At 42.4% G+C, this 18,157-nt stretch overlaps 1 protein-coding gene across 2 annotated transcripts in view; it reads left to right on the top strand.

Moving 5' to 3' along the window:
• Window positions 1-18,157, top strand: part of MCC (MCC regulator of WNT signaling pathway) — a 386,129-nt gene that overhangs the window by 83,238 nt on the left and 284,734 nt on the right. For both annotated transcript variants that reach the window (XM_032403844.1, XM_032403845.1), the window contains exon 3: window positions 11,231-11,445. In XM_032403844.1, the coding sequence (XP_032259735.1) occupies window positions 11,231-11,445 (215 nt within the window). The remainder of the gene's footprint in view (window positions 1-11,230; window positions 11,446-18,157) is intronic.

The raw sequence follows: 18,157 nt of genomic DNA on the forward strand, positions 1-18,157 counted from the left end.
TGGATTCTCAGAAGGAGAGGAAAGAAAGAATGAAGCAGAAGCAGCATTAATAAAAGATACTAACCAGTAGATTCCAAATACCAATGAGTCCTAAACAGGGAAAATGAAAAATATATACAAATCAAGTAACATAATTAAATAATTAGACATATTATAGTGAGCCTGTGGAACACCAAAGACAAACAGAGAATCTAGATAGTTTTTTTTTTTTTTCTTTTTAAGAGGCAGATTACTGGGGCGCCTGGGTGGCTCAGTCGTTGGGCATCTGCCTTCAGCTCAGGTCATGATTCCAGGTCCTGGGATCGAGCCCCTCATCGGGCTCCCTGCTCAGCGGGAGGCCTGCTTCTACCTCTCCCACTCCCCCTGCTTGTATTCCCTCTCTTGCTGTGTCTCTCTCTGTCAAATAAATAAAATCTTTAAAAAAAAAAAAGAGGCAGATTACTTTCAGAGGAGCAACCTTTAGGCTGAGAGCACACTCTTGAGAACAATGGAAGGCAGTAGACAGTGGCATTCCTTGTCCTCTGTGTACTGAGAAAAAGTAACTGACAACCTAACAGCATACCCAGCAAAAGTATCTTTCAAGAACCAAGATGAGGGGCACCTGGGTGGTTGAGCATCCGACTTGATTTTGGCTCAGGTCATGATCTCAGGGCTGTGAGATCAAGCCTTACTGCTGGGCTCCACACTCAGTGGGGAATCTGTTTGAGATTCTGTCTCTGCCCATCCCCTCCCATGCTTATTTGCACTCTCTCTCTCTCAAATAAGTAAATCTTTTTTAAAAAAGGAACCAAGATGAAATAAAGACATTTGAAGACAAACATAAACCTAGAGGAGACCTTCATTAGGTGAAATTCTAAAGGATATATTTCAAGCAAAATGATAGTGGGTCCAGAAAGAAGTTTTGAGTTGCTAGAGAGAAAGAAGAATAAAGAAAGTGGTAAATATGTGGGTAAATACAAATAAAGAGTGTAAAACAATAATACTTTGTCTTGGAGATTTTAGGGAAAATAAATATAAAGTAATAGTAGCCTATAAGTTGGGAGTGGGATGGGTAGATTTCAAGTTTTCTAAGGTCCTTATATTGTCCAGAGATAGGTAAATATATTAATAAGCTTTAGATTTTAATAAATTAAGGATGCATGTTGAAAATTCTAGCATAATCACTAAAATAGAAAGAAAATGGTTTTTTAAATTTTATTTATTTTTAAAGTTTATTTATATATTTAAGTAATCTCTACACCTAATGTGGGGCTCGAACTCATGACCATGAGATCAAGAGTCCCATGCTGTTCCAAATGAGCCAGCCAGGTGCCCCTAGAAAGAAAATGTTTAACTCTCAAACCTATAGATTTAAAAAATGGAATGAGAAAATTTTCAAAAAGGCAAGGAAAGAGTGGCACCTGACTGGCTTAGTCAGTTTAGCATCCAACTCTTGATTTTGGCTCAGGTCATCATCTCAGGGTCATGAGATCAGGCCCTGAGTAAGGCTTACCTCTGGGTGTGGAGCCTGCTTAAGATTCTCTCTCTCCCTTTCCCTCAGCTCCTCCCCCACCCTCTCTCTTCCTCTCTAAAAAGTAAAAAAAAAAAAAAAAAAAGGCAAGAAAAGAGAAATAAATATAGAACAAGTAAATGTATAGGAAGAACAAAATGAGATGAAAGAGATTAATCCCTGTATTAGTAATTCAGTCAAATGTAAGTAGATTAAATTCTACAGTTAAAAAACATAGATGATAAGAATGGATTGTAAAAATCTGCTTGGCACTGTTACTGATTTATAGGTTTGCATTCCGTGCAATGAACCTATAAATCAGTAACACTGCCCAAACCCCATATGATGGGAAATTAAGGAACATACTCTGAAATAGCCCATAGATCTAAGAAAAGATTATGAGCATTCAAAAATATTTTGAATTGAAGGATTATGAAAATATCCATTGAAATGCAGTACTTAGAGGAAATTTGATGGCTTTATAAGAAAATAAAAGATATATAAATATATGTATATGACAGTATAAGAAAAGGGCTGAGTTGAGCATCCATTCCAAGAATTTAGAAAAAGAATAGCAAAATAAAAACAAAATAGAAGAGGGGCACCTGGGTGGCTCAGTCTTTGAGTGTCTGCCTTCGGCTCAGGTCATGATCCCAGGGTCCTGGGATCGAGCCCCGTGTCAAGCTCCCTGCTCAGCGGGGAGCCTACTTCTCCCTCTCCCACTCCCCCTGCTTGTGTTCCTGCTCTCACTATCTCTCTCTCTGTCAAATAAAAAAATAAAAATAAAAATAAACAAAACAGAAGAAAGGATATAACCAAATAAGGAAGATTAATGAAATATAAAACAAGCACACAATATAAGGCACAATAAAAGCTAAAAATGTTTTTTAAAAAATACTTATGAAACTGATAACTTCTTGGTAAGAATGCTAAAGTAAAAAAAAGAAAAGGCACAAATAATTGTTAAAGGGAACAAATAAAGACCAGTAGAAACCTAGGATTGACTGCTGAGTGGGAAATAGGCAACCCAATCAAGCATGGCGTCCAGGAAAGTTCTCAAGGTTGAGGTTTGGTGGAAAAGAAGACCACAGCTGTCTTGGTCCTTATCAGAAATGTGAAATACCTGTGCACTGTTGACGGGCAATATCTGGGTTTGTTGGTTGGCTACACACTGGGCTGGCTGAAGGTCATATGTTATATAGGTAAGGCATAGATGGAGCAGAAGTGGGGCATCCAGGGGCCTGTGATATGCACAAGTAGCAACTAAGTTAAGCTTGTGTCACCCTGCCAAGCCTATGCTGTTTTTGGCAGGGTAGTGGCCAAGTCAGGGTTTGTTATGACCAGTATCAGGAGTGCACAGGAGACGTCACTATAGATACTGCAGACATGAACGAAAAGAAAATAGTATGAACAACTTTCTGCCAATATATTTAAAAATTTAAAGAAATAAGGAAATTTACAGGAAAATATAACTTACTAAAGCTGCTTTATTAAGGAATGTAAAATCTGAATAGTTCTATAACTAGGAATGAAATTAAAACAGTAATTTAAAAAATGTCCACAAGGAACACTCCAGGCCCAGACAGCTTCACTGGCAAGGTCTACCTAACATTCAAAAACAAATAATTCCAGTCTCATATGGACTCACACATAATCTTAATACCAAAACGTGACAAGGACAGTATAAGAAAAGTTACAAGACCAATTTTATTTTTGAACAAAGATGCAAAAATCCTAGACAAAATACTAGGAAACCAACATCAATAATAAATATCACATATTTCGACTATGGTGGGTTTGTCTCTTAAATGTAAGTTTGGTTTAACATTAGAAAATTAATACAATCTGGGACACCTGGATGACTCCGTTCGTTAAGCGTTTGCCTTTGGCTCGGGTCGTGATCAAGTCCCGTGCTCGGCGGGGAGTCTGCTTCTCCTTCTCCCTCTGCCTGCCACTCACTTCCCCTGCTTGTCTGCTTTCTCTCTCTGTCAAGTGAATAAATAAGATCTTAAAAAAAATTAAATGGGGATGCCTGGGTGGCTCAGCCGGTTAAGCATCTGCCTTCAGCTCAGGTCATGATCCCAGGGTTCTGGGATCAAGTCCTGCATCGGGCTCCTTGCTCTGTGGGGAGTCTGCTTCTCCCTCTGCCTGCCGCTCCCCCTGCTTGTGCTCCCTCTGTCTCTCTCTGACAAAAATAAATAAAATCTTTAAAAAAATTAATATGATTCAACATATTAAAAAACTTAAATGAAAAATACCAATGTTTTAGGAAAAAAACATAATATAGTTCTATTTCTTGCTAAGAAGCTGGAATCAGAATCATTTTTTGTATTCCTGTTTGTGTATTTTTCCTGCCTGGCAATTTCCATTTTGATTAGGCTGATTTTCAGCCAAGAAATATGACAGACCCTATGGGCATGCCAACCAAAGGATATGTGTGATGCTTCTCATCACAGAGCAGGCCCATATTAGCATTATCCCCATTCAGTCTGGTACTTAAAAATTAGGGGCTACCAAGGGCTTACTGAATACATGGCCCATTAATATGCCTTGTAAGAGAAAGATAAATTGATCCAAAATACGGTCTCTGCCTTCTAACCAAGAAAAACAAGCCTTTTTTTAAAAAAAAATCTTAATCTGTGTGGACCATAAACATTAGCCCACCCAACCCAAGCCAGCCTCAGGTTCAAATGAAACTCAGTTAATACTTCTTTACTCTAATGCTCATTTTAACACTTGCCCTAAACTCTCCGTTGAATTCTTTAGACCTAAATCAACCCTCTTGATTATCTCCTTCATATATCTAGTTTAGACAAGCCAAGATAATAAGCTGCCAAATATTATTTTTAATTGTTTTTTTAAAGTTAAAGATGCTTGCCTCAGCTGTGCTTTCATAACTAAATTATTAACTGCCTAAGGGCAGCCATTTTCCCTTTTATATTAAATTTAGCAAACAGAACAATAGAATCTAGAGCTGGAGAAGAATTTTAAAGGTTATTTATTCCTGCTTCCTTTTGGTTGTCTCTAAACTGTCTTCCATTAGATGTTCCCAAGCCTGTGCTTAAATACAACAAGGATCATGGAACGTATTTGTACAGAGTGGGACATTAAGAAATAACCAGTAATGACAATGTTGTTGATAAGCACATTTCCATAAGAAAAATGCATTTCTTCATTTCTTTCCTTCTTGTCATCTATCAGTAGTCTTGGCGCAGGGGGAAGGGAATTGCATTTCAAAATACATCTTCCACTCTATTCCTGATGTTTCATTGAAATTCAGTACATTGTCCCTAGATAGGCCACATGTAACGTATATTCAAAATAGGACACTAATCGGCTCACTTCCTGAAGATAGCCAAAGGCCGAAGAACTGACTTTTATCATTGGGAGCTAATATTTTTTACCTTCCCTTAGTAGGACATGTGCTTTGCATTGCTTTTGTTTTTTGTTTTTTCCCAGAAGGTTAGGTAGGCTCTATTTCTGTCCTTTCCCACCCAATTTTCCTTGTGACTACAGGCCAGATTTTTAAGACAATTGGCCTGCGTTTGCAATGTAATCTGTGCTGGAGGAAGCTAGAGGTCCTCATGGGAGTTGGGCTCCTGAATTTTATACCAAGCATTGACATTAATAAATGACTAAAGACTCACACGGTGCTTCCCTTCTGGACTAAACGATTTACTGCTGCTTCTGTTGATGTCAGTATTATCTGGAAATAGTAAATGTGCTATGACAGGGAAGGCTGACAGGTGACAGCCGATTTGCTCAAATATTCCCACGCTTCTTTCTATGGTAATGGTGTGGTGGTTCTAAATGCAGAAAGGTAGCTGCCTCGGGTGTTTTGAAAGGAGTATTTTCTCTCTTGCCACTGAGGGTAATAGATGAGGTAATGTTTTCTAAACAATCCACACAGACGAAAAATTAAGGACCACTAGATACAGACAGTGTCATAAGATACTATTAATCCAGGTCTCAGGACTGCCTAACCACTCTGTGTTATCATCTGCCTGTGATAGGATGAGAGGCCCCAACTCTCAAATGAAGGATGGAAAAGAAGGAACTGCGGGTAGAAAACAGAGGGGTAGCGAGGGTGGCCGGAGCACAGATGCGATGAGTAACTCTTACATGCTCTGCTTTTGAGCTGCTCATGCTGCCGCTGGGCTGTGTGGCTTTCCTCCTGGTGCTGGCTGCCAGTTTGGGGAAGGCTAGTTGTCCTCTGGAGATAAGAGCTGGCCAAGTATAATAGGGAAGCAAAGTGGGCCTGGGTGGCTCGGTCGGTTAGGGGTCTGCCTTCGGCTCTGGTCATGATCCCGGAGTCCTGGGATCAAGCCCTGTGTTGGGCTCCTTGCTCAGTGGGGAGCCTGCTTCTCCCTCTGCCTGCCGCTCCCCCTGCTTGTGCGCTCTCTCTCTTGTTCTCTCTCTCTCTCAAATAGGGAAGCAAAGTCTCCCAAACCCAATAACCAAAGTCTTGGACTTACTAATGGAATATTCCTTACTCAGAGAAACATAACTTTGACTCTGACCTAATTGGCTATATATTGTCTTTATAAGAACCTAGTATTAAAGTATAAAACCATTGATGAAATTTTGGTTTGGTGCGAAAGGTTTGTTTTTCAACAGTTACCTTCTAGAAGCTGGAAGAGAGTATACTTTTGCCCCATATAGTGTTCCCTATTAGGTTGTCCAAAATAGGTTACAAATAACTAGAATTGTAAGGTGGGACCAGATGATTGCTAACATTCATTGATCAGTTTATTATATGCCAGGGGTTGTCTAAACGTTCTATGTATTTTTTTTAAATTTTATTTTATTATGTTATGTTAGTCACCATACAGTACATCATTAGTTTTTGATGTAATGTTCCACGATTCATTTTTTTCGTATAATACCCAGTGCTCCATGCAGTACATGCCCTCCTTAATACCCATCACCAGGCTAACCCATCCCCCCACCCCCCTCCCCTCTAGAACCCTCAGTTTGTTTCTCAGAGTCCATAGTCTCTCATGACTCATCTCTCCCTCCAATTTCCCACCCCCCCTTTATTATTCCCTTCCTTCTCCTAATGTCCTCCATGCTATTCCTTATGTTCCACAAATAAGTGAAACCATATGATAATTGACTTTCTCTGCTTGACTTATTTCACTTAGCTTAATCTCCTCCAGTCCCATCCATGTTGATGTAAAAGTTGGGTATTCATCCTTTCTGATGGCTGAGTAATATTCCATTGTCTACATATTTTCATCTTGCTTAATTCTCACAACACCTCTGTGAAGAACACCTCAGTGTCCCCATTTTAAAGATGAAGAAACTGGGGCTTAGGCTAAGTAACTTGCTTGAGATCACATAGCTGGTCACAGTGACTCTTGATTTGACCCCCCACAATCTGATTACAAGACCCCAGCTCTTAACCACTATCCTATGCAAACAGTGCAATGTCAACAAAAATAAGCCAAGAGAGAGAAAATGTCCTCTTCTAAAACTGGGGAAAATGATTTAGTCATTCCTAGGCTGGGGGTAGAACTAAATAAGACAATATATGGACGATGCTTAGATCAGCGCCGGGCTCCTAGTGGCCTCGAGTAGATGTTAGGTATCATGATGGTTGTTCCTGTCTCTGAGGTGACTTTAAGGTGTTCTGATTGCTTTGCCTTAGCCTCCTGGGGGGTTTGGCCTGCTGGGAAGGTTGCACTGAGCCTTTGGTGAATAAGCACAGTGACTGTAGGAGCCGAACCCGGGTGGCACTTTGAAGGTGGGATTAGAGCACGAGTTTGCAGCTGCTACGTACCCAGCAGAACCAGGGTCTCAGTGTTTGGCGGACTTTCTATTTCAGTATTTCTCCAAGAGCAGGGTTTCCCCAGTGATGTAGTTTATAGACATGTCAAAACACCAGCTGTTTTCCATGCTTTTCTGCTAAGGGAAACATTTAGAATCTGTGCTCCGCCACCTTTAAACACGAAATATTTTGGTTTGAAATAAGAGAATACACCTTATCCCTTACTTCAGAGTGCCCTGAAGAATTACGGCAGCAGAAATGATGGCCTTCTCTGATCCTGGGCGTGCAGAGAACTCGAAGCCCAGGCAGTGCTTGGCCTCTGGTCTTTAAAGGGATGCCACACCGTCAGTGTCCTTACTGGCCCAGAGAGCAACAGCTCAGTTGGTTGTTATGGACTGAGTGTTTGTATTCCCCCCAAATTCACATATCGAAGCCCTAGTGCCCCTATGTGAAGGGGTTTGGAGATATGACTTTGGGGAGATAATTAGAGTCAGATGAGATCATGATGATGGTGCCCTCATGATGGGATTAGTGTCCTTATAAGAGGAGACCAGAGAGCCTTGTGAGCATCGGGGGACAGTAGAATGGTAATGGTATCCGTGTTAAGGAAAAGGAAGCACAGCCACCTCCCCGAGGTCAACAGGTTTTTCTTGAGGTTAGCAAGGGAGTGAGGTAAGGCCGGCTATAGGCTGAGTGTGAGCCTGGAAACTTCATGATACTTCAAAAGGCAAAAGGAAGATGGTTATCAGACCTACAGTTTTGATGGTTTTCAGTGAGATCATCCTAATTAACTGACTAATTTTGCCTCAGGAATGTTGGTTTTTATCCAGAAAAATCAGATATGAAGTCACATTGAAAGAGAGTAATGGGAATAGGGAACTGTATTTAAAAAGTGCACTTCCCTTTCTGGGGTCCATTCACATGGATGCTAATGTGATTGACTTGTCTCCCTAGCAGAAGATCTGAGTTCCTCAACATCACTTCGGCAAAAATTGTTATGGTAATAGTGTGAGGGCCTTTTGATCTTGCTGATGAACATGGAGCTTGGCTAACCTGATTATATGACTCTGCCAGAAATTGGGTTTAGGTCTGTTAATACAGCATCATAAATTCAAATGAAGCTTCCTTGGGCCGTCTTATCCCAGAACTGTTGTATTTTATTATTTAAAAATGAGACTCCCTGTTTGCATAGAGATAAAGTTTAAGTGTATAATTTATTTTGATTTTAAAAATTAATCTTCATGTTCCTTTTCCCGTTAAGAAGTGAAACCCTATGGTACCACAACCATGGATAATTCAGCCATCCACTCACTAAATGTATATTAAATGCCTGACGTTGCAGGCCGTGTGTAAGCTACCAGGTCCTGTGGTGAAACATAAAGGCAAGGATCCAAACCTATGCTTGCTTATCTTCCACGGGAGAGAGGGGGCCCTCTGTGACTCAAACCATTTTTCAACTCTGACCTCAGGCAGTCTTCTTGCCATGTGTTGCTGGGCCAGGGCAGAGAATGTGACCCAGCTAGGCAGATGGCAGAGATCACTCGGCGGGGTGAGGGTGGGGGTGGGGGGGGTGCATTTTGCAGTCTATATTGAAGGAAAGCAAAACCGCCCTTGCAATACAGTTGATAGACTTTAATATTAAAAGAAACTTTGAGGAGTGCCTGGGTGGCTCAGTGGTTAAGCATCTGCCTTCAGCTTGGGTCATGATCCCAGGGTCCTGGGATCAAGCCCCGCATCAGGCTCCCTGCTCAGCGGGAAGCCTGCTTCTCCCTCTCCCGCTCCTCCTACTTGTGTTCCCTCTCTTGCTGTGTCTCTCTCTGTCAAAAAAATAAATAAAATCTTTAAAAAAAAAAAAAGAGGGCGCCTGGGTGGCTCAGTTGGTTAAGCGACTGCCTTCGGCTCAGGTCATGATCCTGGAGTCCCTGGATCGAGTCCCACATCGGGCTCCCTGCTCGTCGGGGAGCCTGCTTCTCCCTCTGACCCTCCCCCCTCTCATGTGCTCTCTCTCTCTCTCTCATTCTGTCTCAAATAAATAAATAAAATCTTAATAAATAAATAAATAAATAAATAAATAAAAATAAAAAAAAAAGAAAGAAACTTTGAGGGGCACCTGGGTGGCTCAGTTGGTTAAGTGTCTGGCTTTGGCTCAGGTCATGGTCTCAGGGTCCTGGGGTCGAGCCCCGCATCGGGCTCCCTGCTCAGCGGGGAGTCTGCTTCTCCGTCTCCCCTGACCCCTGCTCATTCTCTCTCTCTCAAATAAATAAATAACTTTAAAAAATAAAAACAATAAAAAAAATAAAAGAAGAAACTTTGAGCAGTTGCAAACATAGCGCTTTAATACAAAGATATGTCACTCCAGCCATACAGCATTGTACAGAGAGTACTGGGTCAGAATGACTGAAGATCAGACCATGAACCACAGGGGGAAAACATCCTAAGTGGTTCCAGACAAAGAAAGCTTACCTAATCACATTGATTAAACTCACCAATACCTGATAAGGGGAGATTGGACATTCATATCAGAACCCACTGTACATAATTTGTAGTTTGCTATATGTAATTACCCTCAAGTAAATTATAGGGTAATCTGTATATGTTCTCATTTCGTAGCACAAATGGAATCATTTTAATGAGTCCCCTTTTTTTGCCATTAAAAGTCATGTGTTGAAGACCCACCAATATGAAAACTTCACAGGCAGGAATTAAGATCTGTCGTGCTCACTGCTTCATCCCCGGTACCTAGCACAGTGCCTGTGTATAGACGTTTGTGATGTTTTCTAGCTGCCTGGGCCTTTTGAAATACTCTTCCTGTGTTTAGGAAAGGTCTCCCTTACAAATCCTGCCTCCCCAAAGCAGAAGCCAGAAAACAGATTTCCCAGCCTCCCTTGCAGCTAAGACACAGAGGCATGTGACCCAGGCTCCACCAGCCAGCTGCACCCAAGGGACTTCTGTTCAGAAGTGAGCAACACAGGGAAGAGGGCTTTGCCCCAAAACTAATTTTTCTAGCCACGGTGACAACTGAAGCATCAGGCTTTCTCCTCCAGAGAGCTTTCCCTGAACGTCCCCACCCCTCTCCAGGTCTACTTTGTCATTGTACTTTCCCATTGTATTATACTTATTAATATCTTTTATTAGGTTTTAATCTGTTGTAATGGTTAAGGTCATACTAGCTGCTCTCCCCAACAAACCAAAAATATACAGTGACCAAAGGAATTTCCCTTTCCTCATCTCATGAGGTCAAAACAGGGTGCTTGGGATCAACAGACAGCCCTGCTGCAGGAGATCATTCAGGGACTCAGGCATCCTCCATCTTGTGGCCTCATCATCTGTACCCCACGGCTTCCAGGGGTGCCATGCCCATTTGAACCAGGCCAGAAGGCAGAGGGCATGGAGAATCGCACCCTGGGGGTTTTAGGAGCCAGGCCTTGAAGTGACTCTTGTCATTTCTATTCACATTCTACTGCTCAGAACTCAGCCGCATGGCTACACCTAACTGGCAAATACCGTCTTGCTTCCTGTAGCTTCTTCCGAGTAAGGAGAAAATTATGAGAAAGTGCCATTTCTGAACTTTCTGTCTTCTCACTTGCTCCCTTCTTCCTCAACTGGGGAAAAGGATTACAGTAAGAAGGCTGATCATCCAGTAACCCTGTGTAAATCACAGACAGATGTGGCTCTGCTCTGGATTTCCTTTCCTTGGGTCTCTGGTGCTTTTTTGCCAAGTGGTTCTGTTTGGGGGGCATACAGTCATTGGATAGTTATTTCTGAACAATTGGCCTAAAACTGCTTTTATCTCCAGGTTCCCCATGTGTCTATTTGAAAGAGAAAGTGCTTAGCACGCAGTCTGGGCGCCACATGTGTTCTGACATGCTGGCACGAGGAAGGCTTAGGGGGTTCCAGATCATTGCCTATTGGCCACCCGCAGGCTAATGAAGGAAACATCTTTTTATTTCCCCTGCCTCTCCTGGACGTAGGTGCCCTATCAGCAGCCAGGGAGAGCTGGGAGTACGACTCGGGAGCCAGGGACCTCCAGAGCCCAGACTTGCAGAGTCAGTGGGCCCTGCAGAAGCTTCTTGAGTACAGCGGACGCTCTTTGCATCAGCAGGCTGCTGCCCTCCACAAACTGCTCACACAGTCACGGCATTTTGGCAGCTCTGTAGGAGGAAGCTATCTGGAGCTGGCCAACACGGTGAGTACTTTCTGGTTCATAGAACACATCTTTTGGCCTGTGGGTATTGCAGTACAGATAATTTGATTTTGAGCTCCAAGGGACATACTGGGTATTGTCTTTCTTCTGGAGCTAAACATTGTACCGTTGACAGCATGGCCAGGGACGTTAAGTGCTCCGAACACTTGTGATCAGTGACTTCACTCTCATCATCGAGAGCAAAGTGGACTCCTAAAAGGCGTTTCAGTGAAGCCTGTAACTTGCATGGATTTAATTACTAGGGTAACGACGTCAGCGTTTCCATGACTAGAGTACTTCTATGGTACCAGACATTTCAAATTGATAGGATATAATCCTTTCTGTTCCCTAATTTGGATGTTACTCATTTAAAATACAAAGAGGAAAACAATTCATTGAAAGTTTGATTATTGTTTCTGCTTGTACTTTAAAAGTATTTTCTGGGCGCCTGGGTGGCTCAGTTGGTTGAGCAACTGCCTTCGGCTCAGGTCATGATCCTGGAGTCCCGGGATCGAGTCCCGCATCGGGCTCCCTGCTCAGCGGGGAGTCTGCTTCTCCCTCTGACCCTCCTCCCTCTCATGCTCTCTGTCTCTCATTCTCTCTCTCTCGCAAATAAATAAAAAATCTTAAATAAATAAATAAATAAATAAAAAATAAAGTTAAACCTTCATTAAAAAAAAATTTAAAAAAATAAAAGTATTTTCTGTTGACAACCAAACCCCCCCCCAACCATTGCCTTGTGGCCCTCTATCCCTTGTGCTGTACTCAATAAATGTCTATCTTCTTTAAAAATATGTATTTTCTGCTGAAAAGAAACAACTTAAAATTTCATTATTAGTTTAACCTTCCCTTTGACCTTGGGATGAATCACTACCGGGGTGGCCCTTTGGTGAAGAGCTATTGTCTTCCCTTTGAAGTTAGAGCTGTGGAACGCAGAGGGGTAGCTGATGGTCTGGTCCATTTTGGGTGACATGCAGGCAGTTTATAAATTGAGATTGCTATCCAAACACTGTGGGAAAGGTCTACAAACCTACCTGGCTTTTTTGAAACTGAAGTTTGAATGGTGGAATAAACATCTTGACAACTTCACTTATGTATATTTATAGTCTGCTTTGACATAGACTAGTGATTTTCAAACTTCTTGTGTTTGAAGTAAATTTTCTAATTCTGACGTTTTAGGTGACATGTTTGAAGGAACTAACAATTCTAAATATACCAGCAATAATTAAAATACAGTCCTTAGACAAATCCCAATTAAAGGATATTCTATAAAATACCTGATCAGTATTCTTCAAAACTGTCAAGGATACTAGAGGCAAGGAAAATCTGAGAAAGAGAAACCGTCACAGCTCAGAGGAGCCTGAGAAGATACGACAACTAAATGTAATGTGGCACCCTGGATGGGACATTAGGTAAAAATCTAAGGAAACTTGGATAAATTATAGGCTTTAGTTAATAATAATGTGTCAGTATTGGTTCATTAATTGTGACAACTATAACCATAATAATGTAAGATGTTAATAATAACAGAAACAGGGTGTGAGGTATTTGAGAACTATCTTTGCAACTTTCCTGTAAATCTATAATGTACAGAAGTGTTCACTTTATTAAAATTCATGAAGTACACCCTTACAGTTTACACACTTTACATATATATGTTTTATGTCTATAAAAGCTTATGATGAACACAATCAATAATGATGACTATTCATTGGGATACACTGAATAAGTAAAAAAAAGAAAGAAAAGGAGAGAGAGGCAGAAAGAAACAAAGAGACAAAGAAAGAAACAAAGATGGGACACCTGGGTGGCTCAGTCAGTTAAGCGTCTGCCTTCTGCTCAGGTCATGATCTCAGGGTCCTGGAATCGAGCCCCATGTCGGGCTCCCTGCTCAGTGGGGAGTCTGCTCCTTCCTCTCCCTCTGCCTCTCCCTTCCACTCGTTCTCTCTCTCTCTCAAATAAATAAATAAAATCTTTAAAAAAAAGGAAGAAACATAGAAAGAAACTATAACCCCTCAAACAAAGTTGTACACTCTTACTTAAGGTGATCTCTTGGTGGGAATGAGACCATAAATACAAATGCAGGAACTGAAGTCCTGTGACTTCATTATCACAATGTGATTTATTTTTTCACTGAATTGAACATTTCAAAATACTGGGGCGCCTGGCTGGCTCAGTTGGTTAAGCATCCAAGTCCTGATTTCCAGGGACATAATCTCAGGGTGGTGAGATCGAGCCCTGCATCAAGCCCCTAGTGGGGCTCTGTGCTCAGCGGGGAGTCTGCTTGAGATTCTCTCTCCCTCTCCGTCTGCCCCTCCGCTCCTCCTCCACCCCCACATGCACTCTCACGCTCTCTCTCTCTCTCTCTCAAAAACAAAAAAAGTTTGAAAATTTCAAAATACTATTTAAACTCACAGACCCTAGGTAATGTCCTTGGACCCTGTGGTAGGGTGCATTTTTTTTTTTTAAAGATTTTATTTATTTATTTATTTGAGAGAGAGAATGAGAGAGAGAGAGCACATGAGAGGGGGGAGGGTCAGAGGGAGAAGCAGACTCCCTGCTGAGCAGGGAGCCCGATGCGGGACTCGATCCCAGGACTCCAGGATCATGACCTGAGCCGAAGGGAGTCGCTTAACCAACTGAGCCACTCAGGCGCCCGGTAGGGTGCATTTTTGAACCCCGATTCCTCACCGTTTCCTGTATCTTCACCATTTGTCTTGTGACTTTGGAGTCCTCCTACCAAGTGTGAGAAATAATAAATGATCATGATTTCAACCATCGCATTTAGGGCGGTTTGCTTCACAGCAATAGTTGACTCAGGCTCTGTTCACAGGGACCCATGGAGCCCACTTTGAGGAATACCTCACATAGGCAGCCAAAGAAAGCAAATACCCTCTCTAAACTGCACACCCGGGCCGTCCCTTCACTTATGTACTCACATTACACATAATTTAAGTTCCTGCTAAAACAAATCCTGAACTAATAAAATTAAGCTCTGTTTTTTTAATAGCTACTAAGAGCAAAAGACATTTTTATCAGTGTCCAGTTCGGAGACAGAAAGCGCACAGTAATTCACACAGGGAAAGTTTAACATAAAAAATGATTAACTAGTTGCAGGAGATTACTTACTAAGGAGTAAAGAAAATTCTAACGAACATGGGTAGCATGTGTAAAGAGCAGCCACTCCCTCCAGAGTGGAGGCATAGTGCTCCAAGAGGGCCCTCTCCTCAGCAGACCCCACTGAAAGGGAGCGGCTGGGGACCGCTGGATGGCAGAGAAGTTCCCTGAGACGCTACAGGCCAGGGCTGCTGAGCAGGAAGCCAGCCCTCTGGAGTGTCAGCTCAGCTTGCTGGATGCCACCCGTTTGGGTGTCCGCAAGACTCGTTGAGCATCACTAGGAAGGTGCCCACTGAGGTGTCCACTGAGGAATTCACTGGGAAGCGGCCTGCTGCTGCTTGGTGCCAGAAATCCACTGGGAAGTCCCCCAAATGGTGCCACCAAATGGGGTGACACTGGCTGTCCTGTGCTCCTGGCCTCCATCCACCATAAGAGCGAGCAGGGAAGAAGAGCAGCACAGAACCAGGATGAGAATTCCTTATTGAAAAAGGAGAGGGGCACCTGGGTGGCTCAGAGGGTTGAGTGTCTGGCTCTTGGTTTTGGCTCCATCGTGATCTTGGGGTTGTGGGGTCAAGCCCCGTGTCGGGCTCTGTGCTCAGCGCAGAGTCTGCTTGGGATTCTTTCTCTCCCTCTGTCCCTCCCACTCATGCTCACTCTCTCTCTCTCTAAAATAAATGAATCATTAAAAAAAAGGAGAGGGGTGCGTGGTGGCTCTGTCATTAAGCGTCTGCCTTCAGCTCGGGTCACGGTCCCAGGGTCCTGGGATCGAGCCCCGCATCGGGCTCCTGCTCGGCGGGAAGCCTGCTTCTCCCTCTCCCACTCCCCCTGCGTGTGTTCCCTCTCTCGCTGTCTCTCTCTCTGTCAAATAAATAAATAAAATCTTAAAAAAAAAAGGAGAAATGTTCACAGGGTCCAGCTTCACTATCACAAAGCAAGGCAAGGAAAGATGGATTTGAAGATGAGAGGCAATAAATCAATAACTGGCACTGGCATTTTTAGCATTGAGAATCTTCTGGGAGCTTCCTATACAAGCTTTTACCTTTCTAAGCATCCCTTCCTTTTCTTCTACCACCAAATACCTGTCTTCTCCTTCTACCAAAGACAGTGGATATTACGACTTTGAGGCTTAACACACTGTTCAAAATGCAAAGGCAACAAGATGGTGGTGTACATAGAAGCTTATAGCAGCTAGAGTTTTATCTGAGAAGCAGATGGCTACCCGTGGTCTAGAGTAAGGGTTTATTACAAGGGAGCTGGTGGGAGCTGGGCGAGCGATCTGTGCAGGCTGTTGACTCTGCATCTAGGGTTGAACCTAAAGTTCCTCCAGGTCCATCAGATCCGCATACGAGAAGGAAAGCTGAGTGCAGAGGAGGGAAAGACAAGCCAGCATGCATGAGGACAACCTGAGGCCCATAAGGACACAGTGGACCCCCCTTCTGTTCTCTTACTACCACGACCAACCTCAGTGCGGTGGGGGACCTGCAGGGGACATTGGCCCCCTCTTATCCTGGAGCTGCACACACACCTGGCCCAGGACTCAGAGCAGCAGGAGGAGGAGACCTAGGGTATCTGGAGCTGCCACAAGCCCGATACACCAGTAGGTAAGCAGCCCCTTAGCCGTAACGTCCAGAAATCTTCACTTCTACCTCCTGGATTTCACACAGGTCTCTCAGGGCCGTACAGAATCACACAGGCAAGAGAACTCTGGGAAATGGCGTTCCAGCTTAGCTAAATGGACAGGGCAGTGGCAAAACTGCCAGTACCACGTAAACCTAACTCAGAAGGCGATCAGCAAAGCAAGATGAGACCCTTCAGGAGCTTAGTAAAGAGAGATGCCTTGGGAAAGATGCATCGTCGGCTCTCTGATGGATTTTCTCTCCGAAGATTTGTCCTGCAGCGAAGAGTCTAAGTATTAATTGTGATGTGATAGATTCTGAGTAGTGATATATTTAAGTATTATAAAACATAACTGAAGTTTTACTTTTTAGCTACGACACCGATAAATTTCTGAATGGAGTATCAATTTCTGATAGATTCTTTTCAGCCATCCTACTTGTTTTAAGTATTCATTATCAGCTTTATTAATTTTTACTAATAAAGACATTACCTAATTGATGGCAATTAAAAGTAATTATTCTATAAAAGAAGTCATGCACAAGATGTAAAGTATTTGAACCAATACAGAAAGTTGATGAAATGTTGAAGTCATCATTTGTCTCCCCATTTCCCCTCATTTAGAAGGTCTTCACCAAATTTTTCTTTTTTTTTTATGTATCCCTGAATTGCTTTTAATTTAGAGAACCTTCCATTTCTCCTTTTGTAATTTTAAGATGCTATGATCATATGGTTCTTTCCAAACTCGGGATGACCACATCAAAGCCTTTGTTCAAGAGATGTATCCTGATTGTGGTTAAAGCAAGCTGATTGTTCTGTGAGCACCCTCTTCTGGGCATTGTTCAGAATCAAAGAACAAGAGATTCTTAAGCACACGGCATGCTGATCACTCTTCAAGTTTTCAGAGAATTGAGACAGTACAAATAAAATACTGGATTTTTGAGAGGGGTGACAGAAGGGTCTAGAATATAGGGTAGATAGAAACTTTTCAGAATCTTGAATTGTTACTTCCAAATGATTAAAGCTGAATTTTAATAAGTAAACAAATTAGGTTCTATGGAGAGACAAATAATACTGTTGGCTTTGTGTTGTTTGTTACCTGAAAAGCCAACTATCCCTGCTCTGTGTTTTCCCTAACATTTCAAATGATGACTTTCTAGGCACACTTTGCCTCATTTCTACGCAGATGGAGAGAGCAGTTCTGCATTCTGCATCCTGTTCTTCAAGGCCAGCTTCCTTTAGAATCCTTTGGACAATTTGGCTTCAACTTGGCCCATTTTAAGATTTAATTTCATACTTCAAGTATTTTTGCAAAAGTGATTTACATTTTTACCTGTGCTAAAAGTCCGGCGTGCTACCCATTGCACCATAGAGCCTGCAGTGAGTTCCAAGGAGATTTACAAGGAGAAAAAAAAGACAGTTATGAGTTGTACAGAAAAGTAGTGAATTTAAAAACTGACATAACAGGGCACCTGGGTGGCTCAGTCGTTAAATGTCTGACTCTTGGTTTTGGCTCAGGTCATGATCTCAGGGTAGTGAGATTGAGCCCTGCATGGGGCTCAGTGCTGGGCGTGGAGCCTGCTTAAGATTCTCTCTCCCTCTCCCTCTGTTCCTTCCCCCCACTCCCCCGAGCATGTGTGCACTCTCTCACTCTCTAAAAAAAGAAAAGAAAAGCAAAGTAAAAGAAAAATCTTCAAAATGTGTGTGAATAAATAAGGAATTTATCAGTAAATAAGGAATAAATAAGTAGTGGCAAGATAGGTAAGAGTCACCTTTTTGGTTAACCACTTGACCAACTCCTCATGTCTCATGCTAGCTTTTGGTGTTTCCCCCTTTCTTCATTCCAAGTATGGGATACTGGGTTTTTTTTTAATACTTGTCAGCTGCCAACATCCTTATTATAGCTCACTCTTGTTTAGATCAGCTGTCTTGATGTTTTCGAGTCAAGGGATATGAAAACTCTTAAAACATTATCAAAAATTTG

The sequence above is a fragment of the Phoca vitulina genome, unplaced genomic scaffold (assembly GCF_004348235.1).
Source record: "Phoca vitulina isolate PV1807 unplaced genomic scaffold, GSC_HSeal_1.0 scaffold6, whole genome shotgun sequence".
NCBI classification, from domain to species: domain Eukaryota; kingdom Metazoa; phylum Chordata; class Mammalia; order Carnivora; family Phocidae; genus Phoca; species Phoca vitulina.